Consider the following 12,528-nt stretch of genomic DNA (forward strand, 5'->3'; position numbering starts at 1 on the left):
GGATAGTCGTATACAAAGTTTTATAAATGCTCCCAGGAAAAACGTTTTGGAAAGGACACGAATACAAACCGGCTCACTGCGCCGCGCTACTGGACCGGCCCGCCTCGGGCGTAGGCGAGGTGGGCCTATTCGGGCGTCCGTCGGTGTGCGAGTGTCGCGTTCGTGGGCTGGGGTTTATCCGAGGTCGTCACCGGTTCGGCTTCGGTCGGAGGGGTTTGCCGTTCCTCATAATAAAAAAAAAAGGCCGGAGAGGTTTGCCATTGCCATTGCCTTCTCCGGCCGCTCTTGTTTCCGCTTCTCGAGGTTCCGGCCGTGCGGTCGTTGTTCGGTTCGGTGGGCGGTCCCGCAGCTGCGCGGGGTCGCTTCTGCGGGCTTGGTCGCCGTCGGCGGCGGCTGCTCGGTCGTCGTTGTCGGCGCGGTCGCCGGTCCTCTTTCTTGCCCCGCCCTTTGCTCTTCGTTCGGTGCCGTCGACGGGCAGGCGGGCCGTCCTTGGTGAGTGCTTTCGCTTCTCTATTGTATTTTCCCTATTGATTTGGGTGAACAGATTTGGGCTCGATAGCAGTGGGTGTTCGTTCCTACTATTATATTCGGTATTGATAGGCAATTTAGGGATTTTTTGTTAGGGGTTTGTGCATTGCTATTTGTCTGTGCATTGTTGGTCTATATGTTGATCCTCGTATCTTTAGGCCTGTATTCACATGTACCAGACGCCGACATACCCAGGCGGAGCGGAGGGCGCCGTTCCGTCTAGTTTGATGGATACGCCTCTTACGGAGGAAAGAAGGGCGGCTAGGCGAGTTCCCCGGAGGGTTTGCTCCTCTGGCTCGCCAACTTCTTTGAACCATGGCGAGTCAGACGATGCACAAGAAATGAGCACAAATTCTACCGAGATATCAAGCAGTGATTGCTATACTCAGTTGTCAAGTGAAAGTTCAGACGAAGGATGCGAAAATAGAAGCTCAGGCCATCGCAGAAAACGGCGCAAGACATATGTGATATCCTCTGCATCCGAGCAATCAGGTAATGTTGTTTACTTGCTTGCACATCCGTGTCGAACTTTAAATTGCTATTATAGTCCATTTACCTGTGAACATTCTGTACAGGGCAAGACAGTCCTTCTGCATGCGAGTCTCTTGAGTCGGATGATGTTCAGATAACTCCAGGGAAAGATTATGTGTTACCGCAAAGGTGTGATCTATCTGACGCAGAAAAGAATAGAGTAGTTGTGCTTATCAAAGAAATCAAAGCTAAAGTTACTGTTTTTGTGGCTATCATGTTGAGGTCTTACTCTTCATATGTGGTAAGTTCACTGTTCTTTTCTGTTGAATGCACAGCTCACTGCTTTCAGTCTCAACTCTTTGTTGCTTGCTGATGTGCTACATTCATGTTTTCAATATTATTGAAGAATTATATTATCTGCAAACTTTCATGAACTTTTGGAGAACATACGGATAAAAAAAATATTTTTCTTGCTTGTCAATGGAAACAATACACTTTTTGGGTTCCAAGCTTAAGTTTGGTATATTATATTTTTTTGTTTGAAAGTGGCATAACATTCTGTTCCATCTGTGGTCAGACCATTCCTAAGGAATATGCTGCTGTGCACTTTCCACCTGAAAGTGCAACCATCACGCTTCGGAGTCCAGGCAAGAACAAGAAGTGGCATCCCAGATTCTACAAGAAAGGAACTATGATCAAGCTTACGGGCAGTTGGTTACACTTTGTGCGTGACAATGACGTGCATGAGGGAGATATCTGCATTTTTGTACCGGCAAAAGGTGGAAAACCATTCATGTTTACAGTCCATCTACTTCGCAAAGAAACAACTGATTCTCAAACTGAAGTTTCTCATGAATCTTCGGAGTGTGAGGACTCTCATGGTCAGCCGCCCTACATTTTACCATATGGAGCCCGTCTATCTCCCTCTCAGAGGAGTGCCGTTAAAAAGAAAGTGGACTCCATCCAATCTGAAGTTCCAATTTACGTGTCAATCATGACAAAGAGCAACCTTGGTTCCAGACACATGGTAGTAAGCTAATTCCTTTTTAATATTGAATTGTTACCTTTTGATCTTTATTAACTTTTATGAGTATATGATTCTTGACCTTCCTACAAGAAACTATATTTGGTTAACTATATAACTCCAAATTAAACCTAGAAATACAGTTTCTGATGTTTTAATGGAAAATTATTCAGTCTGTGACTAAAGTCTATACCATGTATCTAACTATCTATCTACGGAATACCAGGAATTGAGTAAACGATATGCCGCTGAACATCTCCCCCACAGAAATGTAACTTTGATGTTCCAGTACATGGGAAAGATATGGAATATCAATATGTTGTTTCATGATCGGAAGTACCCCAAAAGGTGGTACCTTATCGGAGGTTGGTCCAAATTTATCTCTGACAACAGTCTGCGATTAGGAGATATCTGTCTCTTTGAACTGAAAAAGGACGAGAAGGAGCTTACCGTGATAGTCCATCTACTTCGCAAAGAGAGTATTGATCACCCCTCTGGTGTAAGTCCTGTTCTGGACTCGAATTATGTGAGGGCAAGCACAATGATTGCCTCAACAGTGCGTGTTGGGGAGGAGCCAGATGACGGTATGACAGTATTACACAAGTATTAGTACTATAAAAATTCACATATTTTATTTCTGATTTATGTGAAAACTTGTTTAGAAGAAGAAACTGCCTCTTCAGGGCGTGAAGAACAAGGATTCGATGACGAGCCTATCGAGCATAACTATTCTGAGGGAGCCTCTAAGGTCTCCTATATGCTTTTCTATGCCAACTCCACTTCTCTTAAATGTTATGTTTGATATTCTTTAATAACATTCTGGTCCTTTTAAACATTTTGTTGAGTTGTTTTTTGTAATATCCTGGCTTGTTTCTCTTAGTACAATATTTCCATGTTCATCAGACGACATAAAAGTTGTATTGTCAATTTTTTTGTACAGGCACACATGCCTACTGCTCCATGCTCAGAGAGTAACGTGTCTGGAATCAGCCTGTCACCGGAAGCTAGAGAGCAAGCTGCTGGTTGTTCAAAGTAATTCACTTAGCCATGCATAAATGCTTGTATTCATTTTATTACTAGATGCTACCTTGATGTCACTTGGCATGCATTTAATAGCCTACTCCCTCCGTCCTCAAATAAGTGGACGTTTAGCATTCCAAATTTGTCCACAAAAGAGTGTACTTTTATCTTCTCGATGCACTTTAAAGTAGAGAAAAAATGCTTCTTTTTCATCACACGAGAATCAAACCCAATAACATTCAACACATGGTCTCCACAGTTTTTACATGCATTTAGCTCACTGGAGATGATGGAATAAAAGAGGAGAGAGGTGGTGGCTTGCACCTTCCCAATGCATTTTCTACTCCACGCCATAATTTGTCTTGAAATTTCTATATGTACACTTATTTGAGGACAGAGGGAGTAACTGATTTTTTGATCACCTTATGTTTGCAGCAAAAGTTTTGCAACAGAATTTCCAAATAAGCCTAGCTCCACTATGGAACACAACAGGATTATCCACACTGACAGAGCGGCAGCATCAGAAGTTATTGGTTTGTCAGACTACAGGATCCACAACAGTTGTGATAGTATTGATTCACAAGGAGGAGAGTCTCTTGCTGTTCAACAGCAATCGAGTCCTAGTCCTGGAATTGGCAATTCAGTTAATCTGGTATGGGATAGCTTATTCTCTGGAACACCTTCGAAATGCTGTTTTTGCTTGTTTCTATAATCCTCTTATTTCATCAGAGCAGGTGTTCTATTTTTACAAGTTCTTTTGTGCAGTGTCATATTTCTAGCATATGAGTTTTGTCAGAGCAGGTGTTCTATCATATGCAACAGATTTTTGAGTTTTGACCGTGACATATTCACAACCAATGTCGTGTGTATATAAGACTAGCAATATTGAACCTCCAGTAAGGTCTCCATGAGCTGTGTTGTTGATAGATGGCAGATTAGTTGTTTATAAGTTCTTGTTCTTCCTGACATACCAAAATACGAATTTAGGAGGCTAATATAGCATATGGTCTTTTTTGGCGTTCAAACATAGCAATGCGAATTTAGTTAGTCAGTCCCTTCCCAGCATTGCACAGCATAGCCATCAAGCTAGAACTGTGTGTAGTATGTTCCTTTTCATATGGAACACTCTTCGGAGCATGACTTTGCCCATTTGTTTGATTGTACTTAAGTCGTGGATATTCTGTCTGGTGCAGATTACAGTTTATCTATCTCTCAGGGTCAGTGCTGAGCAGTGTTCATGTTTTAATTGGTGTTAATTCAGTGCTTCGTGGAGCCCTGTGGTGTACATTTCCTATCATTCTGCAAGTATTTTATTTTCTTGCTATTCTATTGTATACTCCGTACGTTCCAGAATAATTCATTGTATGACATGTATCAGGATTCTTCAAGTTGTGACCATAGAAGCGCTGAACATGTGGAGGGAGAGAGTGATGTTGCTTTACAGTCATCAGTAAGAGTTACAGGCCAGCAGGTAGGCGATGCTGAAAAGGAAGTTAATGCCAGCGGTGGAGAAAATACTCTTGCAGATCTACCTCATTTAGAGCCTCAAAATGTGGCAGCTGTGCCCACCCAGGCTGCATTGCCCATGCCTAAGGAAAAAACTGATACTCAGACAAATCGATCTGCCCAATCAGATGTAGCGCAAGCACAACCTCCACAAGGAGAGGTAGAGCAAGTAGGTCTGTCTGGTGTGGCAACGCCTCAGCCTTTACAACCTGAAATGCAAGCATCATTGTCTAGGGAAGTTGAAGCTCCGGCGAATGTTGTAATTCAGTCTGCTCAGCCTTTGGTGCTTGAAATGCAGCCATCAACCCCATTGTCAAATATTCCGCTCGAAAGAACACACCAAAATCGGGGTCAATCAAGTCGTCAACCAGAGGCCGCAGCTGGTTCTGCCCAGCCTGCACAACTCTTTCCGGCGCCGTCGATGATGTTTAATCACCCACCAATTGGTGATGAACCACTGAAAAATGAGCTGCACAGGTTACGGTTACACATTGACTCACTTGATAAAATCTATGAATTAAAGGTTTGCATTTTTTTCTCTTGCTTACATACATCTTGATTTTGAATTTGTCATGCTAATTCTGGATTCATCATGTTCTCATTGATTTCACTTTCACTTATGAACAGCAATCACAACTTCAGACAGAGTGCAGCCAAGAAATTGAGAAGATAAAACAAAAGTATGATTTGTTACTTGAGGAACGGGATTCTGTTCACCTTGAGCAAATGAAGACACTTGATGGTTTATTGGAGAAAGTTGTCTTCCACCAATCACTAGCTGCCGATTTCCGAGCCAAATTCATATCATCATCTGCAGCACAAGGTAATCAATATAGGCAATCATATTTGATGTGTAGAGAAGGATTTTGTTAACCAAATTTCTGTTGCCACGTCTTCTTTTTATCGTGGGTTTTGGATTCGAAGATTCAGTTTTCCTCTCTACATATTTGTTTTCTGTTCTTCAGTGTTTGGATGATCAATTATGTTTATGCTTTATTACTTTGTTTTCGTAATGAGTTCCTGAGCGCAAATGCCAAGCCTGTATGCTTGTCAAGTTATCGTGCTCTCATGGTTTGAATAGGCTCATGCTGAAAATAGTAACAGTAGTTGTGAATTAAGTTGATCCTCACAGATTTATTGATCACTAATGCTCATTTCTTTCTTTGCAGCAAAAGCCTATAGCCGTCCAATCCATCAGACACCTCAGGCTTCTCAGCAAGCACCCATGAGGCCGCCAGGTGTGACATCGACTTCGCCGCCAGCTGCGTGGTCATCAGCTGGTCGACCAGTAGTGCCGGGAGGTGCACAGCCATCACAGGTGGATCGACCATCAACACCAGCATCATCACAGGCGCCTCGTCCGCCATTGCCATTTCCACAAGTGGTCCGGCCTCCCATAAACCCTGGCAACCTTGTCAGAACAACAGGAGCTCCTACAAGTCACATGCCTCGAGGTCCACCACGTGGAGGCCATGGAGTTCCGAGCGCACCCGCTCCTCATCTTCAGCGCAGATTGCCGCCATGGGCGCATTCCACGTCCCCTGCAAATCAGAGGCAGCAGCAGCAGCATGCCACATCTGTAAGCTCGCAGTCTTCACATGCAGTCCCCCCTGTGAGCTCATCACCCTTGCCGCCGTCAAGGTCACAAGCAACTCACCATGGTTCGTCCACTCGGATGGATGTGGATGTGGTATGCCTGTCTGATGATGAGTGAGGAAGAGGACCTAGACTAATGACTAGAGAGTAGGGGTAGGGGAGCCTGACTAGGAATGGCCGATCAACCCATTCATTCGGCTCCATGTTTGTCCACCGCCGTAGTACCTATCCCCCTGTATATGACCGTCCTACCTTCTGTTGCTGTACATTGCGAACCACCAGGTGTTAAGAATGTGTACTGTTTGTCCTCTCCATGTTAATTATGGGTTCTCATCTCATGCTGAATTTCTTATGTTATTAATAGATGTGTTGTTGATATGTTTACGGCATTGATAAATTGATACACGAATGACCCAAGGGGGAAGCAAACTCCAAACAACAGAGCAAGCCATGCTAATTTAATTTATGAACAATCATGAAAACCACCATATTTATTTTGATTTTCAAAGTTTTACATAAATTCTTTTGCTGCTTCTGTTTTTTCCTTGATGTTTTCACTTCTAAAAGGTTCCATGGTTTTCAATTTTTACTCATATCTCAAAAATAATTACACGTTTTTTGAAATGAAATTTTACTGCTAATATTTGTTTTACTTGTTTCATGCACTGTCTTTTTTTTCGAGAAATGTGTAACTAGGATTGTCTTTTGTATTGACTAGGTGTACTGACCAAAGCCATTTTTTAAACTGTAAGATCAATGTTGTAGAACTCAAACTGACACTCACCGAATAGGGTAACAAAGCTCCTATCTCTCAATCGACCGAGAATTAACATTCCTAGTCATTTTTACAAATTGATTCATATAAATTGAAAATATGTTTGCCATGTTGTGAAAATCTAGTATTTATCTATATCTAGTAAAAAATGGTAATATTTCTCTAAAACCATGTTCACCGTGACGTAACCTATTCATCTAGCGCAAGAAATGACTAGTGTTTTCTCTTATAGTCATAGTAAAAATATAATCTTGCACTGATCTCAATGTCAAATCGATGGCTTTCGATGTAGACTAAGATTTAACTAATTCTCAAGGGAATGAGAATTAGCACGAGATAAGAATATTACTCCCTCTATAAAGAAATATAAGAACGTTTAAGTCACTACTTTAGTTATCCAAACACTCTTATATTTCTTTACTGAGGGAGTACTAGTTTCTGTAAGTAGAACCAAAAAATGGACACAAGCCAGCATGTACAAATTAAACTATTGCAATAACAGAATGCCAATACAAGAATGAAGAATATAACCACCGTTACTAAAAAAAAATCTGTGCTTCGGAAATCTAATCTTTGTGGTTCATTCCTGTGACAGACTGCCAGCTCTTAGAAACCATTAGATATGTCTTATCTGGGTTAGTTTGAATTAGATGACACAACTCAAACCTCTCAACTCTCTAATGATGTCAAAGCTAGTATTTGAAGTCTGCATGTCCCGGTTAAGCAGAAGTGCACTGGAAGCAGGAACACAAGATCGAAATTCTTTCAGACTTAACAAGAGCAGCTAGTTCAGTAAAATACAGATTGCATTCGCGTGCAATACTTAAAGTTTCTTTTATGAATTTACAAGACATTAACAGCACAATACATAAGTAGTACATCACAAAACAAACAATGCTGTCCATCACCACTGGCAAATTTAACAGAAATGTCAAAATAGCATGACTATATAAGTGTCAACTACAGTTATACTCCCTCCGTTCCTAAATATTTGTCTTTCTAGACATTTCAAATGACTACTACATACGGATGTATATAGACATATTTTAGAGTGTAGATTCATTCATTTTGCTCTGTATATAGTCACTTGTTGAAATGCCTAGAAAGACAAGTATTTAGGAACGGAGGGAGTATATGTTACTCAGGGAATCCATTAAGATCTGATCAATGTTGTTGCCTTGCCAGTCGCGTTGTTCAAACAGCTGATTCTGCTCTGAAGGCTAGCGTCTCGTGACAGTCGCTCTCTCTGAAGCTGACATGCCTAGAGTAAATAGGCTCATCTGTGAAAGCGGCTAAAGCAGACGCATCAAACAGATGGAGTGAAGCATCTGCAAAGGAAGTATCGGTGAGTTTGGAACTTGTTCTAGGGATTTGCTATACAGAAGAATGCATACTACTCTACCCTAATCATGTAATAGCATCTTGACAAATAACATAGAGCAGTTGTTGATTAAAGCGGGGGAAATCGACAAAAGCTTTGGGTGTTGATGCACCAAGGAGAAGAAAATGCTACAGGGGGCATTTTATATTTGCAAACAGAAGATTAAAATGTACTGAGTAATTACCACTGGGTACAAAAGGTATGTCATAGTCCTCATCGACCATTGTCAAGGATGCTTGCTTTAATAACACTGATCCTGAAAATTCGTCTGCAGCGGTAGCCGGGCAATGGAGAGTGACTGAACCTGGTATGTCATTTGCAGCGGTGCTTACATGGTATTGTTCGGAGCCAGAACCAAGGTGAACACTGATGTCAAAAGACGCATCCTGGGAGAGTACAATGCACATAATGATGTCAGATGACAGATTATAGACCAATAGAAGTATTAAACATAGTGAAAACTTTGGGCCACCTTATTTTTTCCCAAAAAGAAAACTTCCCTCGGGCTTCATAGCCAGAGTATAACAAAGACAGATCTATACAAAAGTAATTTTGACAAAATGTAGTACAAATCCACAAAAATAGCATGGTCCCGAGTAAGATTGGGAATAATGACAATTTGCTCTGGAGGATATGGAAGTAGCTGAATTGCATTACAAATATACTTTTGCAGGAGCTATTGTATAACAGCATTACTTACTTCTTCATTTGGCGTCACTCGTATGGATCCAAGCCTTTTTAATGTGCACTGCTTGGAATGACTGCCTGAAGTACCTTGATGATCATCAGCTTCATGAACATTTCTCTCTGCGCAATCTGAGTTTTCATGCCAATAAAGCACTTCACTTGCTGGTTAAGAAGTTAATATACTGTTGTCAGAAAAAATGACAGGCATGTGGACGGTATTTACTCTGTTGAAGTCCTTGGAAAATACTCTGGTTGATTGGTCTTGGTTTTCCATTATCCATTACATAATCAGGCTGAAGGTTGGTCAAAGTTTCATATGCAACTTTGCTCCATTGTTCCACACGCCCCTGCAAACGTGAACCCCGATAAGTGTACATATATTTCAGAACATGTTTGTGAAAGCAAAGCAAGATTAACAACCTTTTCATCTTTCTGCAACACTAAGTTCGGAACCTTGAGGCCTTTTTTGATGATAAAGAAAATATTCGCTGGCCTCTGCATCCTGAGATGCACACAGCCAAGAACTTCATGTAACCGAATTATATGCCCATGTTATGAAGTGCATTGAGATAGCTGAGTGATTGAGGTTATACGTTTGCCGAATGTATCTGTTGTTTGATCTTTTGTCAAAGTCAACAACTGTCATGCGTAAAAAATTCAGAGACTTCCAAAAACTAATGATCTTTTGTTAAAAGAAGAAATGTTATGGTCCAGATAAAACTTATTTATTGTGAATTCTGATGCATTTCTCTTGTATGCATGGAGCTGTTATGATAAACGGAAAATTCATTATGCACAAGCTGCAATTCAGAAATTTCTAGTAGAAGCTCAAAATCAGTATGAAAGGAACACCTGCATCGGTTTATCGAGGTCCTTGAAGGGAGTGTACTGGTCACTGGATGTGATTCCAACAATCCTATAGAAACAGTTGAAGAACAGGACAACGTCATGGCCTTCCACGATGAAAGAGTAAAGCTCCTTTCCAGGAACACACTTTTTAGCATGATCAACAATAGTCGTCCATACTAGCTTTGTGGCCTTGTTGAGAACCTAAATGCAGTGGGAAATAAACTTAACTTGCTATTATACTCAGTATCAAAGTGAACAAGAAGTGCAGAAGGAATTCATTTCTTACTTTGCGGAGAGTATGTTCATCCTTGTAATATGACGTCAAGAAGTCCTTCACAGAAAAGATGCCACTCCCTTTGAGTGCCTCATGGAAGACACCATCCTTCGAAATTTTCTGCAGGCGCCAAACATCATCATCCAGTGATGGAATGACATGCTTTCGGGATCCTGCAGGTACAAGAAACAGATTGATCACTAGTTTCAATATTCAAAAAAATTAAGGTAACACATCATCAAATTTTAAATCCATGCCTACCTTCTCCGCGACGATCCTTTACTGTGAAAGGTTCAGTTACCCCTTCCAGGATCCGTTCACCAAGCTCATCAACAACCATTACCCCAAGCCTGAACTTGCCACTCCTCATGAACTTGGAGTTATCAATAAAAGTAGCATCACGGAGATCAGCCTTGCCATCCTTCAGGCTAAGCTCCAGCTCCCCCATCAGCACTGCCCCAACCTTGTCCCGTGGACGAACGATATGTCTGCTGAAATCCTCTAATGTCCAGCAATCTTTGTTATCTATGTTGAAGTCGCCATCAAGAACAACAATTTTGATCTTGGCAGAAAGAAGGCGACAAGAATTGTTCTCTTGTTGGTTGTTCTCCTCCAGACATATCTTGAGAGGATCACCATTTGCTGTGCAGATTCCCTTCTTTGTGAAAATTTCATTACTCAAGCCATTCAGGAACCTAAGCTTGTATCTTGGAGGCTGGTTCTGGTCAACCAGTGGTTTGCACAAACTGTGTAACACGGCAGATGAAAAGGTCAGTGCAAGCATAAATGGTACTGTATTTAACATGGCAAAAATGTAGTAAAACAAACACTTGCTATATTATTAGTACTATTTTACTGGTTGGACAGAAAAGTGGTGTTTGTAGTCAGGAAATGCTTACCTAGGAGCACGGCTTAAGTAGCATGTAATTGCTTTAGTCACCACTTCTGGTATCTGCCAAAAGGAAGAGGAAAACTTTGAGTGGTTGACCTTCTGAAAAAGTCCAGAAATTGCCATGATAAAGTAAACTACTATCTCCATTCCTAAATATAAGACGTTTTGGCAGTTTAAATTGAACCAACAATATTTAGGAACAGAGGGAATACAAAAGAACAGGATCATGAAAGACTGCTATCTTCATAGTATTATGCATCACCAACACCAATAGCACCCTCTGTTAATGAAACATATAGTACATATCCTGTCATCTTGATTTCGGTTTAGACCAAATTTCGACGGCCACTGGAATTAGCTAAGGTTTTCAATCTGGCCGAAGATCAAGCGTTTTCGTCTGGATCTCGCTGAAACAAAATCACCGCAATTTCCAGAAAAAATCTCTTTCCAAAATGTCAATGGAATTTGAAATATCGCCTAGTGTTCCCAAAATGTCGCCTAGTGTTCCGTCACATCAGATTGCATTGCAGACAAATAGGTTCCGTTCAATAGACTAGTTAGTGAACCGCGTGCTACTGCTACATGATCAACGAGACGGTCAATCAATATATACCATGTAGTTTATCAAGAATCTTCATGGAGTGTGAGATGATTGATTACCCGGCTGATGGCAGACTCAATCACGGACTCAACCGCAGCCTCCACCCTCTGCACGCAGTTGGTGACCATCTCTTCCAGATGCCTGAATCCCCTGATCTCTCTGCAGAGTAATCAATCAAACGGTCAATATCTCTTACTACGAGTCGAAAGTTGAGACAAGAACGGATCAAGAAAGGGACGGAACGCGAGGGAAAGAAGGGAGACTCACAGGTCGAAGGAGCGACACCTCTTCTTCAGCGCTGGCGAACGCGCCGGCGACGGGGAGTCCCCTCCGCCGCCGCCCTCCAGCGGCCGCTTCGCCGGCATGGGCGGGCGCTAGCTAACTGGCTGCTCAGCGCGGCGGGAATCGGATGCAGGTCAAGCCAGGTAGTCTCGCTCGCTCGCTTGCTTGCTTGATTGCTGCTCTAGACTCTCTAGTCAATGTCAATGTGTGTGCTTCTGGTGCGGTGGGGAGTGGGAAGTGGGGAGTATCGGCGCTCGGCGGTATGTTTATGTATGGCTCCGCTTGAGACGGGAAGGGAAATGTTCCGCACTTCTCCTCTCCCCCTCCGGGGCGGGCGAGGCGAGCGACGCGGCCGGGGAGAAGATTCCTAGGAGAGACGCGGCCGGGGCGAACCGATGTGTGGTATCTTCGTCCATCAGGATCGAAGTCCTGAACTTAATTTTTTTTTGAAAGCATTTATTTTAGGCTTTCGGTGATGTTTGTTAAGAGCATTTTCAACAGACGTGCGGTTACGCGGCGCACTAATTTTTTTTGCAGCGCTGAAATATCATTTCCGCACGGTGGGTTGATGTTTTAGTTTACCAGAAGTATTATATTTTGCGTTGTAGGTAGCGCTTTAGCAGGCGCGCTAAATTACAGAGC

At 42.1% G+C, this 12,528-nt stretch overlaps 2 protein-coding genes across 3 annotated transcripts; one reads left to right on the top strand and one right to left on the bottom strand.

Moving 5' to 3' along the window:
- The first annotated feature begins 213 nt into the window (after nucleotides 1-213).
- On the top strand, nucleotides 214-6,490 carry LOC125529684 (uncharacterized). Of its 2 annotated transcripts, none has more exons than XM_048694111.2 (11): nucleotides 214-492; nucleotides 687-1,020; nucleotides 1,104-1,300; nucleotides 1,577-2,026; nucleotides 2,250-2,607; nucleotides 2,686-2,771; nucleotides 2,964-3,055; nucleotides 3,479-3,695; nucleotides 4,422-5,072; nucleotides 5,177-5,372; nucleotides 5,719-6,490. In XM_048694111.2, exons 2-11 carry the CDS (start codon nucleotides 699-701, stop codon nucleotides 6,261-6,263), a joined length of 3,114 nt encoding a protein of 1,037 aa, XP_048550068.1. In that variant the 5' UTR covers nucleotides 214-492; nucleotides 687-698; the 3' UTR covers nucleotides 6,264-6,490. The 2 variants fall into 2 exon arrangements, with proteins under 2 accessions (XP_048550068.1, XP_087381799.1); XM_087525673.1 differs by having other exon boundaries at nucleotides 708-1,020.
- Nucleotides 6,491-7,705: 1,215 nt separating this feature from the next.
- Nucleotides 7,706-12,287, bottom strand: LOC125529685 (calmodulin-binding protein 60 A). Its single transcript, XM_048694112.2, has 10 exons — nucleotides 11,872-12,287; nucleotides 11,664-11,763; nucleotides 11,011-11,063; nucleotides 10,373-10,857; nucleotides 10,124-10,284; nucleotides 9,841-10,038; nucleotides 9,212-9,335; nucleotides 9,002-9,117; nucleotides 8,486-8,687; nucleotides 7,706-8,248 (listed from the first exon to the last, which is right to left on the bottom strand). Exons 1-10 carry the CDS (start codon nucleotides 11,967-11,969, stop codon nucleotides 8,115-8,117), a joined length of 1,671 nt encoding a protein of 556 aa, XP_048550069.2. The 5' UTR covers nucleotides 11,970-12,287; the 3' UTR covers nucleotides 7,706-8,114.
- Nucleotides 12,288-12,528: the final 241 nt, after the last annotated feature.

The sequence above is a fragment of the Triticum urartu genome, chromosome 5A, assembly GCF_056163025.1.
Source record: "Triticum urartu cultivar PI428250 chromosome 5A, HENAU_Tu73, whole genome shotgun sequence".
Classification (NCBI taxonomy): domain Eukaryota; kingdom Viridiplantae; phylum Streptophyta; class Magnoliopsida; order Poales; family Poaceae; genus Triticum; species Triticum urartu.